General features: G+C 39.1%; 1 protein-coding gene across 19 annotated transcripts in view; it reads left to right on the top strand.

Moving 5' to 3' along the window:
- The window catches only part of ESRRG (estrogen related receptor gamma), a 393,435-nt gene that overhangs the window by 165,044 nt on the left and 212,733 nt on the right, over positions 1–15,658 (top strand). For 6 of the 19 annotated variants that reach the window (XM_050972139.1, XM_050972136.1, XM_050972137.1 and 3 more), the window contains one exon: positions 1,577–1,635. The exons of 11 other annotated variants lie outside the window; for them this stretch is intronic. Coding sequence is in view for 3 of the 8 variants with exons in the window: in XM_018921263.3 (XP_018776808.1) it covers positions 1,577–1,635 (59 nt within the window). In the remaining 5 variants the exon portion in view is untranslated. Of the gene's footprint in view, positions 1–1,576; positions 1,731–15,658 lie in introns of all 19 variants that reach the window. 2 more of the 19 variants (XM_050972133.1, XM_018921264.3) reach the window with 1 other exon arrangement.

Raw genomic sequence — 15,658 nt, forward strand, 5'->3', positions numbered from 1 at the left:
TATCAGAGAATTTAAAGGTTCAAGCAAATCTGGATAAGAAACTTTAGTAGATTGTGAAAAGAGAAGCTGAGGGTTTAGGAGTGCTTCTGCATTTTCTCTGTGCCAGTGGTCAGCTAGTAATTTAAAATGTAACTAAGACCAATAGTTTAGTGAAGCCAATAGCATTGTTATAGTCTAAAATCCATTGGCAAGATATGTCACGTGGGTACGGATCTGCATACCTGTACCCATTCTAGCAGTGGGAAACGTAGGTGAAGAAGTCAGCCTTCCTGGGGCTGCACAGAACCTTCAGAAAACTATGCTTTAAAACCTATTAAGTGCTTTGTGTTTCTCACATGGATCTAATTTTTTGCTAACGTCATTTTACCCTCTGTTTACAGACAATGTTCTTAAATACATTTGGAATGCATCTATAACATCTCACTGCATATGCAAGTAACTGATCCTGAATGACCGCTGCCAGGCTTTGCACTTTGAGTGCTAGGGAGACATTCTTGCCTTTTTGTGAAATGCAGCAAGAGTGTCATGTATAAAATGATCCTGTTTGAAAGGATAGAAGCCGTATCCCAATATAGATCACAGTGGAAAATGACTCAAAATTACATGACAGCTTCTCCCCATTTACCTTCCTCCCCTCCCTTTCCCTTTCCCAGCCTGTTTCCCAGTTGGGCTGTGGTAAGAAACACATCATGTATTGTGACATTTTAGTTTACTGTTACTAATAATGCCTTTGCATCTTTCATTAGTGGGTTATTTATAGGATTGCAAAAGGGCATTGGTACCACTTGGCCTCTGAGGTGGTACTGCCACTGTCCCAAGGACTGAGATGATTTTGAAGGGGGCTGGGTTGCACCCTGGCCTTGGCCAAGGGCCTGCCTAGCTCCAGCAGAAGCCTTGGGTTAAAATCCTATGGTTTAAAACCTGCCAAAACCAGTCTGGACTTTAGATGCTTTGATAAACAAGAAGACTTTGCCTCATAACTCCTGCTAAGCCTGCACCTGATGAGCTGCTGGGAGCTGGAGGGCTGTGTTTTCCCTAATAAATTCCTTTTTTTGAACCCACTTGTTAGTCAAGCATTGTGCACACTAACTACAGCGAGGTCCCTGGGCATAAATTACTCTCACGTGGCACTGTCTCCGAGCAGCCCCCCAGTTATGGATTACTTTGTTCTCGACTTGACAGGAACATAATTAGAACTGTTGATGAAATCTACCAAATTGTTCCTCCGTGGCCTCAATGGTCAGGAAATTTGGCTGAGTCGTATTTGTCACCGACGTAAAGGCTCTAAACACTTCATATTAACTATGTTATTAATGTGCCCTCTAATCTGTCCGTGAATTGGTAACACTTGGAGGGAGCTTGTGCTCTAATAGCACCTTGTGATGAATTCATTGTAATGCTGTTCAAAAGTTTCTGGAGGGTGGGGGGAAAAAAAAATAAGAAACCTTAATAAAAAGTGCATATTTCTAGGTTGTTTCTTTTTTCTGTATGTGCATTTTTATGTTATACAGTTTTGTTTTGCTTAACTGGAGATTCATTTAGGCTCTACATTGACAGACCGTTTTCTGTTCTATAGGATTTGCTGACATTTGGGCTGTTTCATTGCCAGAGGAGGCTTTGTGTGTCCCAAAGGAAGTGAGTGATCTGGCCATAACAAATCCTGCCAAAATATTTTAACAGCGTTACGATTTTCTAATGCAATGCGTAGTGAATGTGACTAGAAAAGGATGGTGAGTCCATGAAGGGGGTTCGCTCCCTCTCCTCTGCGATTTGTCTGGTGGAACGAGCACGCCGCAGCTGCCGGGGGGTGGGAGACCACAGCCAGCTGTGGGAGGGGTGTTTGCCTCCTGAAGTGTCCCTTCAGGTGCACCAAGGGCTCAGGCTTAATCTTTAAACCAACCTTTCAAATTTTGCTCCTGCTCTTGAACTTTGTAGGGTCCCAGGGTCGTCAGAGACAGTGTTTTAGTGATGTTAAAAAATGTATTTTGGCTGCTCTAAGTGTTCAGTGAGTTTAAAAGGGGAACGTGTTAGACACTTATGGATGAGAGAAGGGGTAGTGGCTGAAGGCCCTAGAAGTTGACAGACTCTTACCTTCAAAATGAAGGGCTGTCTTGTACTTCAGGGTAGTCTTGAGGAGGATTAAGGTGGCTCTTAACTATATAAGCAACTCTACTTAAAATGCTAGAACACAAAATTAAGTTCTCACATGTAGTGTTCAGGGGCTGAAGACAATGGGAATGGTATGGGAAAGCTAAAATTTATTTTCCTGAGCTATTCTCTAGAGCAGCAGGTAAATTACCTGCTGTTCTTATAATACCTTGGTGATTTTTTTCTGTTAAATTTAATACCATCCACTCCCCTCTCTCTCCCTCCATCCCCCCAAAAAACCCAACCCAAATATAGCTAAAGTTAGTCTTTGGTGAGCAATTTAAAACCCGAAGCCAGTAATCAATTTGAAATGTGCTGACTGAAGAATATCAGCCATCATCACGTGTCCAACATGCACCATATTGGATTACTCTGGCAATTGGCTTCTGCAGCAGGGTAAATTCATGTGTCTTTAGTTAATTTTGCATTTATATACCTAGAAATAAAGTAGCCATGTGCACCAGCAAGTTTTACTGAAGGAGTAAAGGCTACAGAGAAATAGAAGAGTTGAACATGTCCACGGCTTTTGCTCAGGTGGCATAAGTAAAGTCTGGCCTTTTGCTGTTGATGGTGTTTCCCACTTGGATGTTTCTCTGTTTGTTTGTCTTTGAATACCAGATAGAATTGCAAGTTCTCACACTCATCTCCTGAGCCCTTGTCCAGGTTTTCAGGGGTCACACAAATATTCTGTTCCCTGTGGCCACCATATATGGCATTTCCCAGCTCCCAGGGGCAATGAGGCTGTCACAACAGGAGAGAAGTGTTAGCCTGGGAGTTAGGACTTAGTTCAGACTTTATTTTAGGATCTTAATATTTGTAAATGAAATGGGAATCTTAACTCTGTATTTTTCTCATGCAAATCAATCTATTTCTAGTAATGAGCAATTTAAGTGTTTTTTTTTTAATATTGTAGTTGCCATCTTGGGAAATCAGGATCAGAATTCAGGATGCTCAAATCAGGTGTTAGTGCATACAGATATTCTGTTGATGAATCTATTATTAGAATGAAATAGTACTTTCCCTGGGACTGTTTCTTTTCACTAATTTTTGTCTCTTTTTCTCTCTCTTGTCATCTTGTCTAAGTTTATTCTTCCATTCTTTAATTTCACCTCACCATTTGATTCATTTCTACCAAAGCCATGGGCTCTTTAAGGACTTTCTAAATTATTAGATCTCGTTACTTATTTGCAGTGAGTTCAAAACCAAATTGTGTTTTCTTTTTTCATAGTCTTTTTTTATTACTGTTCTAAAATGGGACATTATTTGGGGCATTCTTCCCCAAAAGCATTCTTTATGCTGTCCTGGCTGTACTTCATCTGTTTTTCTAATATGCTTTTGCTACTAAAAATTTTCTATAAGTGAACGAGTGTTGTATTATCCTTGAATGTCATTCATCTTCCGGGTTTGGGGTTATTTTTTGGATTTTTTCTTTTTAATTTCTAGTGGAAATGTCATGATACATTTGTATCTGTGTATGTACATCCTGTACATACAAATCTAATTTGTCACTCAGTAGCACCAAATGCATGAGGAGCAGACCTTAATCCTGATGTCACTTGTTTAACAATAGGAAGTAAAACTGCTTCTGTAGAAACCAAGGCACTTACTCAAGGCAGGGATGTGAGGAATGGGATTCTAATATCAGAATTGGGTCCTAGAATATTAATTTGGTAAAACTGTATGCTCTCATGGTGTCAGCTGTGGAGAGCATATGCTAAGACATGCTTGTGTTCAAAATCAGGTTGCACAGTTAATCATTCTAAGAAATAGACTTATCACTTCATAAACTCTAGCAAAGACTGTTTTCTTTTCCAAACATTTAAATTACTGAGCCGTTATATGCATTAAAACCCAATTATGACTTGCATGGTATTTCAAAGAGTTTTCAAAGCTGTTTCTTTTAGGAACTGTGCATAGTCTGAGGCTTTAGTACTGAGTATTTCATATTTTCAACTGTATGAACTGTAGGATTTTTTCCTACCAAAACACTGTTTCGAGAATTTTCATAACCAGACTAATCAGTACAAATCCCAAGCAGCCCATTCCAGAACATTCTGCATGTCCCCTAAAACTAGCAAACTAAAATCCCAATGTGGCCATTGAGCTACAGAATATAGCTTAAAAATATTTTATTTCCTTTTTCTAAGATGGTGAAGACCAGGTTAAAAGAAAGGGTTTTTTCTGCCACCTCTTTTCTGCCACATTATAAGAATAAAAATCAAGAAATGTTGCAGGATTTTAGGGAATGAGATTTACCTGCTCTGGATCAGAAGTATTGTTTTAAACACCACCTTCTTGTTTATAGGGGCCAACTTAGTACTTGAGCTAGACATCAGTTTAAAAAAGCCCCAAACCATCCAAAACTCCAGAATAATCTTTTGTCTTCCTCATTTGGGTGCTGGTTTGTGTATGTGAGAAGTGTATGTGAGTCAGATCACACTGGTTTGGTCAGGAAATGACCACTGTGGTTATGTGCAATGCAGTAGCTAGGAAGAGCTGTGCTATACATACGAAGATTGAAAAAATGCACGTGACACTGGCACCATGATGAGACCACTTATCAAAGGCACCCTAGTCCTGAATATAGACAGTTATCCCCAGACCTTTTGGGAATTAGTAGGATGGTGTTTGATAAATGTTATATTCCCAAATTAAGGCTTCGGTACCATGGACATCAGGAAAAACTTATAAGATGAAATAATTCTACTTTGAGGGCCAAACAAGAGAGAGAATAAGTTTTCAAAATCAGGAAGCTGCTTTATAAAGACTGTTATGGACCCAGGATCCCTGGATAGGAAGAAGCAAAGCTGTTGGTTTTAACAAAAAACCTGAAAGGGGACTAGGCTGTTCCTCATCCCACTCATTCTGTATCTTCAAGCAGAGCTGGAGTTGAGATGGGAGCCTGGTGCTTCTCTTCATGAAGGGATTGTATGAATGAAAGGTTGCAAAGATATTAGAATTTACTAAGTCAAGTCATACTTGTCAGTGACTTCTCTTGCTAGATATTTAAAGTTCAAGTACTTGTTTGCTTTAGTTAAGTGCTCTGAAGTGCTTTTAAAAGTGTTGGCCCATTTATATAAACAAATTGAGAAACTCTATTGATAGTCTTCCCAGTCAGAGTATGTTACCCAATATTTGAATATCCTTCCTTGAGTCCCAAAAAGATTTGCACTAGCAACTTCTAAAACACGTGAGGCTTTGTTAATGGAGCATTGTGTTATTTTATCATAGACACTGCCAGTAATGAAGTTTCTTGGTTGCACACAACCATGAGGAGGAAATAGAGGGCAGTCAGTAGCTCAGAAACTTATTTATCCAGAACTTAAGTGTGACTTGAGAGGGAGAATGAGCTGGAGGCCTGATTTCCTCTTGGAACATTTGCAGTAGGGAATTAATACTTACATCTCTCCCACAGTTTTTTTCCCCCTCCTGCTTAGCTGTGCTAACTCAGGAATTGCTTTTGGTGCTCAGAGTCAGGCAACCAAATTTAAACACATACTCAAACCATGGGAAAATCCTGTTTGCACACACATGGCCACTCACAGAAAGAAAGGAAACTGCCAACACTCTTGGTGAAGGTCGAGGCTGGGATGGTGTTTATGTGCTTCCCCACAGTGGTCCCTACCTGGCAGTGCTGTAGTGCTTCCTTACTAGTTGTTCTCCTCAAAACATTGCTGTCCTTTAACCTACTGGTACTGTTTGATACTGAAAGCCAAAGCATGTCATAAGATTGTATATTAAAACTTAGCCTCTCTCTGTGGATAAAGAAATGAGCATTATTTGGAGGGATTGCTGGGGAGGCCTTGTGCAGTAAGGTCAGGGCAGTTATCTCCAGTAAAAGTAAACTGAATGCCATCAGCAGCTATCCCCCAAATGCAATGTAGTGTGAGCAATAGAGTGCAATCTTAAAACTAAAACTGCATCCTTCTCTAAAAAAAAGCAACAAACCAGCTTGTCTAATAATTTTAATATGCATGTGCAGTCTTTTTGCCTGCCTTACATCCTGTTGGCAATCCTGGTGGCGTCATAAACAGGTGAATTTAGAGCTGTTGCTAATTTAAACTGCATTTAATAAAACACAAGTCTGAGATATCTTGCAAATCAGTGAATGTGGCATAGTTTGAAGATTGCTTTTGTCAAGTTTGATTAGCTCAAAGAGAAACCTTTTCTAAATATTGGTTGAGAGATTAATCAGACAATGTAAGACCTTGAATTATTCCTCATCACAGGAAAACAACATAATGTATTATCTCATTTAAAGACTGAAAAAATGTAATTTTTGAGGATTTAAAATTTGTGTTTTAAAGATTCTACTCAAGGCAAAACTTTCAGGCTCTTCTTTTTTTTAAACTGACTTGTAATTTTTCCATATTAGGCTTCACTTTCTACAGCATATTCCCATATTACAAGCTGATAGTACCAACATCATTACATTGAAGGATGTTCTCATTATTGACTTCATTCTCAATTAATTATAAGTTTGTCATGTTTTAATGAGTAGGATTAAACTTTCATATTCCAAATATATGTCTTGCATTGCTTGCTTAGAAGCTTTCTAAAGAATGTGGCTGATCGACTTCTCTGAATCTGTACAAGGAAGCAAAATATTTTTTGTGCACATTAAAAAGTGTTTATTGTATTTACAAACACTTGCAGAAAAGGTTTAATAGCTCTCTTCTTTGGAACAAAGTATAGAACTTGGGCAAAAGCTGTGCTCCTCTTTTCTAGCCTTCCCTGTCACACCAATTGTTGTTGCCTTGGCTAAAGTAGAAACTCATAGAGAGCTCAGTTATGTCCTGGAAAACAAAGGATGGCAAAAGGGAAAGTAGCACTCATGTATTTCAGGCATGCCCTAATTTTCACTGGGTGATCTGTACTCCTCTTCAATAAATCCCAGCTTCCTTCTGTGGCCTTTTTTACTCTCCCCCCAAAATGAGGAGGTACTTTGTACTTAATTGCCCAGTCTTACAAAAACGTGGCACATTTGCATGGAAGCTGCTGCCACCTGTGCTTTGCAGACTCGGTCCGGTGCAGCTCTGCAGGGTGTCCATCAGGCTTTCTCTGCTAACTTCACTGTGCACTATTAGATCCTGTTTGCTAACATAGATCTTGGTCATATTTTCTAGTAGATGTTTTTTATGTTCATTTGTCTTTTATTTCCTTGTACAACTTCACTCTTTTCTCATTAGTACAGATCAAATAATTTCTAAGAGTTGTTCTTCTTTTGCTTACTGGCCTGCAGAACATACACACAGGATAGGTGTATTCTAGCCCTGTTGTGGGTTCACTTCTGCTGGTTTCAGTATGCTTAGGGTTTTTTTCCCTCCAGTATATCAGTAATAATTAGATACCTGTAAACAATAAGCACCAGTAAGTTTGGAGTTTGTGTCAAGGTAGAAAGATGTCATAGTAAGGGCAGGTAAGCAGATTTCTCAGCAGAAAGAATATTTTTCATTAAATATGTTTTTACATTGCTTGTTTAGCCTCTGTTGAATTAAAAGTAACCTTGCAATGCGAATAGCAATGTCAACTGATATCACAGGCTGGCTAATAACACATGAGCATGATTTCAAGAGGGTTGGACCAGCACGGCCCACACCAGGTAGGAACCCAAGGTCCTGGAGAATGCTGGGCAGCAATCTACACCCCAGGCCATTTCTCATGAGACCTGTTACTACAAATAGCCCGTGGCTACATTTGGGTATTCAGGTTTCGACAGGATGTGGCTGCTCTTTCTCACTTAGCAGATGGCTTTTCATGTACCATCACCTGTCCTCCTTCTCCTCACTAACAGAGTTGTGACAAGAGCTGTCCTGGTGGTTGTGGAAGCTGCTTTCTGCATGTGGCCATCATAATTATCACACGTGAGCACCTTTATTTAGCAAGTCCACACATACATTACTGGTGCAAATGTCTTATGTTTGGGTGCATTCATTTTATATCTTCATTTTATATCACTTATACAACGAGTGTGGAGTGGTGATATTTCACAGCCTAATCAGGGAATTAAACCTATGCAATACCTGCTTGGTCTAAGGATCAGACTTTGCATTTCTGTATGACAGAGGATGAATTTCTTCATACTCTCCTGTTTGGAGGAACATCTATGGCTCAGTTGCGCCTTTGCACTGGTTGAAAGTAATTTGGTAATCCCAAGCATGGCAATGGGAGTTTTATACTCCACTTCCACCTCTCCTGTTCTCAAACACGTTTTGTGCATGGACCATCCCTATCAGCATCTGTCTTTTGAGTTTTACTTGTCTCTAGGTCTCTGTCTGTTTATACAATACCAGATCTAAAATTGCATTTGTCCGGAGGGAAAGGCATGATCTCAAAGAATTAATACTGATTTCAAAATCTTATTGCCAAGAGCCACGTGTAATATTGCTTTAAATTAACCAGTAATTATTCAGAGTCATGTAGGAAAGAGTTAAAAATACTAAACAAAAAAAATCCCTTTTCCAGGCAACTGGACTCCTTCCTTTCAACACAGCTGTTGCAGGAGGTTTCAATGGTATGAATAAATGTATTTCTTTTAACACTTTTGTTGTTTAAAATGCTATTGTTTCATCTGAGGTGTGAGGAGATGTGCTAACCTTGTCAATGTGGGTGCAGTAGAGCAGAAATGATAACTGTATATACTTTTTTTTTATAAATATACAGAGAGAGTGTGTATGTGTGAGAGAGAGAGAGAGACAACTTATTTAAATCCTGAATACAGTCAGACCTCATATGCATTGTTAAAAAAAAGCCCTAAAGAATTGCATATGGATTAGGGGGATGAATATTCTATTATTTCAGTCTGTTCTGCTGATCTTCTTATTGTGACTTTGTGCTTCAGAAATCTGCCAGGAATTTGGCTTTGCTGTACTAGACAGTAATTTTAAATGTGTATCAAGCACTTGATAGTGTATGATTTGCGTGCTGTTGCATTCCCATTCCCTAAATTTTCCACCAATTTATTACTTTTTTCATACTGTTTTAATATTTCAGGATGATGAATATATACAGCATCATTAAAAGTAAATAAAAAATGCATGAAATTAAAAAATGGAATATTAGATGTTTCTTTGCTGTAATCCCTAGGTCCAATAGGAATGAAATGTCTCTGTTCTGTCAAGTAATCCCTAAACATGATTAGGGACCTTGTAGTTTCCACATAGCCCACATAATATTTGTATCATATAAGCCTATTTATGTAAGGTTTGAGTAAAAGTTGTTATTAGAAGACCTATAAACCTATTCTACAATTCAAAAAGATATGCTTGCCTCTTAATCTCTGTACTTTTATTATTTTGCTGGAGATGGCAATATGCCCTTAATTCATATTTCAGAATTCTGTTGCATCTTTTGGGTACTTATATCGTGCATTAACAATCCCAGTGAAATGTATTTTTAAGACAGAGGACTGAGTTCAACAGTTCATCTACTCATGCAGCTTCTCCTTAAATCCTCATTGGAAAGGATGTGCACCTCTTTCTAGGTCTCTCCTTTGACATCTGGGTTTAATCTGACCTGGGGGGTCTGGAGATGGAGAGATGGTTTTTCTCATTTTGGGGAAGGGAAAGTGGAAAGAGGGAGGGGATTAATTTTCTCTGTTTAAATCCTGTGGTAATATGTTTTCAGTGATGGAGGTGCTTCTGGCAGCTTCATAGAAAGTTTCAGACATCAGCTTTTGATTTGATGAGCCTTTAGCAGAGTTTTCAGGAGAAGTAGCTAGGAAGAAGGAAAATGGGGAAAAGCCTTGAATGACAAAACAATAGGATAGGAGACACAATGGGCATTCCCAGCTGTTTCTTGTGACACAGTTGTGTGGCAGGTACAACAACCCAACCCTTCCTATTCCCTGGCTCAGCTTCTTGCCTGGGCAGCAGAAATGCTCATAGTCCCATCTTATGTGTTGTTAGGCTGAATTCATTAATGTGCAGAAGTATTCCAGTTCCATGGTAGCACAAGGAAGATCAATAAATAAATAAGAATAGTAACTTATATACTTCTATGGTTTGAGTAGGCTTTCACAAAGAAAATATTTTTAAATGATACCAGGGGTCAGCTGTGGCAATTCCGTATTTCCCATAAGAAAATTTGAGATTATATTAACCTTGGGCTATCTACTCAGAAAAACCCTGTGGAAATACACCTGTATTGCTTTCCACACTGCACTGAAATTTACTTTTATTTCATTTTCAGCAGTTAGGGTGGCATTTGAGCAATAGCCCTATTCTTGTATTTATGAACTAAGAGAAGCAAAACTGCTCACTGCTGAGCCCAGGGAGCCTCTTCCAGGAAAACTGAGATCAATAATGGTTATCAAGCCTTCATTTATAGGCAGTGTTAAATGACCACAAAGTCGTGACGTTCTTCAGTTAATAGGTTATGCTTAAAACCAGGCTATCTACCCTCTGCCCCCCACCCCAAGCTACCACAGTCAGAAATTTTGATCTTTGATGTAATTTTAAACAGTCACTTTCAGTTGTTACAATTCCTTTTTAGCTGGAGAGACTGTATTGCAGCAGTACCAATAAGTTAGAGGGGAATGATGGTTTCCCTCCTCCTTCCTGCAAGTAGTAGAAGGTGGGAATGAGATGATGATACTTGAGGCTCATTTTATCATCCAAAGCAGGGATTTACAATTGTTATCGCAGTTGCTTTTGGGTTTTGGTAATCAGCAAAAAGGGAAGTGCACACCCCAACCAGAACAGAACAACCCCTGAAAACTGAAAAGCCTTGCATGCAGATGTGTTTTCAGTTGCCTTTATTCCCTCAGTTTAAGTGGAAAAGAGGGATTTGGAAAGCAAGAGCTTAATTTAACAAAATAATATTATGCTTTCGATCCTTAAAATGAATGAATTATTTGGATACTTAGCAGTATAATGTCTTTGAATAATGCTGGTACTTAAGTTGGAAAAAATGATATTGCCAGTGTGCTGTGTTTTCCTCTTATGATGTTTTTACCAATTTGGCATTTATGGGAAGCAATATCATTGTTGAGAAGTTTCCAAATTGCTTTTTATAGAAATCCGCAGAAATTAAATCTCCTCCTTGTTATGAAAATGAAGTGATGTCTTGAGACACTGGTATATTAACACAAATCTGTGGAGACAATAAGCCAAATTCTGCTTGCAGTTATTGTGTGTCCACTTTTAATAGCTTCAGGAAGCTGTGTTAGGTATAGGCTGTTGCATTGTAAATAAGCATCTGCTTAACTACAGCGTTTGAGCAGCACTAAGAGGCAGAGTAACATCCCTGCCCTTTTCCCTGTCCCCTCAGACTCTGTGGCTCAGGACATACTGGAAAGAAACACAAAAAATTGGTTTAAAAGTGAGACCAGTTCACGAGCAGTCCAAGCAAGCCACTCTTTAGAGGGGTGCAGTGCAGAATTATTTTAACTCAGTACCATAATGGGTCTTCATAGCTGAATTTAAACCACATAATACTGCTGTATGTGGCGTGTTTAAATTCATTGGCAGAATTAAGGCAGGACTAAGGCAAGTGCATGATTGATTTTCACAAATACAATCAAGTCTAAGAGATGGAGATGCAAGATGGATCAAAGTTTAAGACCTGATTTACCTACATCAGATATTTAATGGGATGCTTAATTTGATTGCTTCACCAAAAACTACTCACAGTAGTAAAGCCACTGACTAAATGTCTGTGTAATCAAGGGATCTGCGTGCATCTACATCTTGATTTCCATGTACAAATACCCAGCAATTAATGGTTCAGAATGACTGCAAAGAAAGGTTTAAGGTTCAAAATAGCAACTCTAGGGTTTTGGGGTGTCCTTTAGCATTATTTCACGATGGTTTTTAGGAGTATAGACAGGCTTGTGCAAGTCCATGTAAACAGAAGATTTTTAACTTGGGTTGCAGAAGGCTCTTCATGGCTACAGCTAGAAGCCATCTCTCTTCAGCAAGGTTGGATACTTTTAGTAATGAGATTTAGGCTTTTAATATTAACCCCAGCATATTTGCCTGCTCCTGTGTAGCCTGTGTCCCATTACGTGGGTTTGTTAATAAAAAATCAGGAAAGATCTTTGAACAGAGGGATGACAGCTGTTACATGTATTTTGTAGCAATCACAAGGCACTGTATACTTTCTTCTTGGGATTTAACACATGTCTGAGTCAGCAGTCACTATTGGCACCCTTTTAATTTTTTCTTTTTAATTTTTTCTCATTGTAATATGTATGAAGTTCCTAAGACTATCAGACCAAGAGTCTTGAATATACTGATACATTCTCATTATTTTTAACTGTAGTATTTCTATAGTAGTGAGTCATCAATTACATTTAGTCTTTTTATTTCCCATGGCACAGCTACAACAATTGAAATTAAGGGTGTTCCGCTCACAGTCCTTTTCAGCACTCATTTGAGTTCAGGCAAACTTTGACTGTTTTCTCACAGTAACCTTTACAATGCAACCGATAAACATTATTTTTGTTTTAATGACTCCCAAATAATGTCATATTTAAATGAAATGCAGTTTGCCTCAGCAGGGTTCTTTGAATTTATGAGCATTTTTGTCCCATTTCCTACAATAATGTGACAAATATTTGCATTTTTACTGTTTTCTTGAACACTTAAACACCCATTTTTAGGAGACTTCAGATTGCTTTTGAACATATTTGAATGCATTTTTAGCTATCACCAAGCTTAAAATAGGAACCCCTTTTTCAGCTTATCTTTATTAAACACCTGTAAAAATCAGTGGTATTTCTTTTTTCTTAGAAAGCTTTCATCCTTTAACAAATGCCAGAAATGCTGCACTGTTTGTTCCAGTATGGGCTTCTTTTCTTGGTGGTGTAATGGGCAATAAATGGTCTGCTAATGTCTCTTCCATACACACAGGCATTTACCTGCCTGAATATCATAAACAGAAACTTAAAATTGTTGTGAAATGCACCTGATCTTCACCTATAATCAATTAATATTCGAAATGCTAGGCAGGTTCTAGAAGATAGCCAGAATTAAGTCTTAGAAACTGATCATTCTGCTCTTAGAAACTGATCATTTGATCGTGCTTACAATAAACCTCTGATTTAAAGAGTAGGTGGCCGGACATGGCAGTGGCCAATTATTTATATTTTCTTATTGAATATTCACTTTCAGTTTTTAAAACCATGGGTTTTTTTGTCAGGGGAGGGATTTTTGTGGTGTTTGGGGTGTGTCTGTTGTTTGGGGTTTGCTCAGACAGGTACTTCAGAATACTTTCAGCATCTTTATAATGTAAGTGTGGAGTTGGCAGGTTAGTCTTGCTGTTCTTGGAGGCAGTTTCTTGTCTTGTCTGGGTTCAGTTTTCTGTTTTCATATTCTTTTTTTTTAAGAATGTATATTGGCTGCTTATTTTTAAAATAATGTTTTCATGTGTTGGATCAAATTAAAAAGAAATCAATCACATTAATTCATGTATCTTCATACAATCATACCAAGAACTCTCTGATGGGAAGGTTTCTGTTTTGTTGTTCTCCTGCAAAAATAACTTTTGTGTATGGTTTTTAGTCAAAAACCCCAGCCAAATACCCTGTACAGACTTTTGTAAGTGAAAGGAAATAATTTAAAATAAAATTGTGTTTACTCACCAGTCTGCGTTTGAGCACTGTGTTAGATGGTTAAAATTAGACTTCCTTAATGGACTAGTGAGGGAAGGTGGGAGCGAAAACAAGAAAAAGATGACAGAAGTAAATATGCTCATAAATACAGAAACGCCGTGTTTGCTTTTGTGGCCTTTGATCGAGTCCAGGAGTTTACTTTTCAAAGGACGTTGCGGGATGCTTGGGAAGGGAGCAGCCACCCGGCGTGATTGGAAAGGGGGAAGGTCTGCAGCTCGGCGGCTGCTGCTGCTCCTGCCTCTCTGATAAGATTGTACGAGTTGCCAATATCAGTATTCAGCCTTGTAGCGTGTCAGGGCGCTTTCATGTGAACTGAAGTGAACTGTCTGTTCGCGCTCCCTCCCGCGCTCCTTCCCAGCGCTCCCCGCCGCATTGAAGTCAGGGGAGAGGAAAAAAAGATTTGAGGATTGCCCAATTTGTTCTGACATAAAGAGATGTTTAGCTCTGTGAAAGGTGGTGGAGGCAGAGTGCCTGACTGACATTTCAACAGGCTGTCTGCTGGGATTGCTCACTTCATGTCCCTTCATATTCCTGCTGTGTCCTGCGCGAGTGCTCTTGTCTAATCTTCACAGCGAGAGTACCAAGAGTCCCCTGGGCTTCGGTGCTCAATACCTTGTTAGACGGGGCGTACGATGCCACAGCTCCTTCTTTCGTGCTTGCTTTTGCCCTAATGTTTCAGACTTCTTTCAAGTCAAATTATTTCTTTTTTTTTTTTTTTTTTTTTTTTTTAAGTGATTTGGTAAAATAACTGTGTGTCTCTCCTAATCGCCTTGGTCTTCTCTCAGCAATGCTAGATTTGAATGATAAAAATACATGGAGGGGAAGAGAATAAAAATCCCAGTAAGTCAAAGCTTAAAGCATGGTTCTGTGCTTTTGTTTTTAAATTAGGGTGCATTGACCTCCTTTGGCCCGTTTAGAAAACAGGCTAGAGAAACTACTCGTTGAATGAGCAGTGGGAGGTATAAGATATTGATAATAAAGCTGAGACAGTGCCTGATCAGGAATGCTAAACTCCACACCAGGGGCTGCAGGGAAGTTTAGTTGTTGAGGGTCTGCTTTTACAATTCCAAACATGTTGTGATGCATTCTGGCATGCCACATCCTGTTAGATCACATCGGGGCAGCCCATGGAGCCAAATAACACTAAGAACATGACTTAATGAGAACTAATGCTCACCTCTTATTCCAGGAGCATTATCAGGTACCTTGTTAGCCACAGATCCTATCTGGATTCAATCCTCCTAAAGCAGAGATGACATTAAAGATATATGTATTATGTTTTGGACAGATAGATACGCTATTTTTCATTAACTTTCTCAAAATACATTAATTAATGGATGTAGTTTAATCCTTGTTAAGCCATTAAAATTAGTCACATACTGTACTCATGGTCTTCCTTTACATCTTTTCAAAGGCACTTCTTTTCCCCAAGTGCATTATTGCTGGTGACAAAAAGCAGAATGGTAACATACTCTTTGCTTCCTGCAGATCTAGGATCCCTGTGCTGTGAACCCAAAAACACATTGCATGGATTCCATTACTCAAGTTTCCCCTCAGTTTCAAGTTCTGATAAGCATCTCTTCATGCCTCTCTCATGGGGAGGTGCAGTCATGTGTCTCAGCAGGCTAGAGATTTCTAATGCAAACCCCTATTCCCAGATAGACCTTCCAGACTTTTGTGTGTCAGGCTGCACCCTTGTTCCTTCCACAGTGCAAGGACAGCTGCAGAAACCAGTGACCCTGAGTAGCTGCATGGTTTCCCTCAGCCAGTGGCATGCCTAGTCTCACATTCTCTTTGCTAGGAATCAGCAACTTCTTCTCCTGCAACAGACTGAACAGGTGGATATTAAAACTAACTTCTTATCCTTTCTGTAGCACCTCCAGCCCAGAAGAGCTG

Source organism: Serinus canaria, chromosome 3, assembly GCF_022539315.1.
Source record: "Serinus canaria isolate serCan28SL12 chromosome 3, serCan2020, whole genome shotgun sequence".
NCBI lineage: Eukaryota > Metazoa > Chordata > Aves > Passeriformes > Fringillidae > Serinus > Serinus canaria.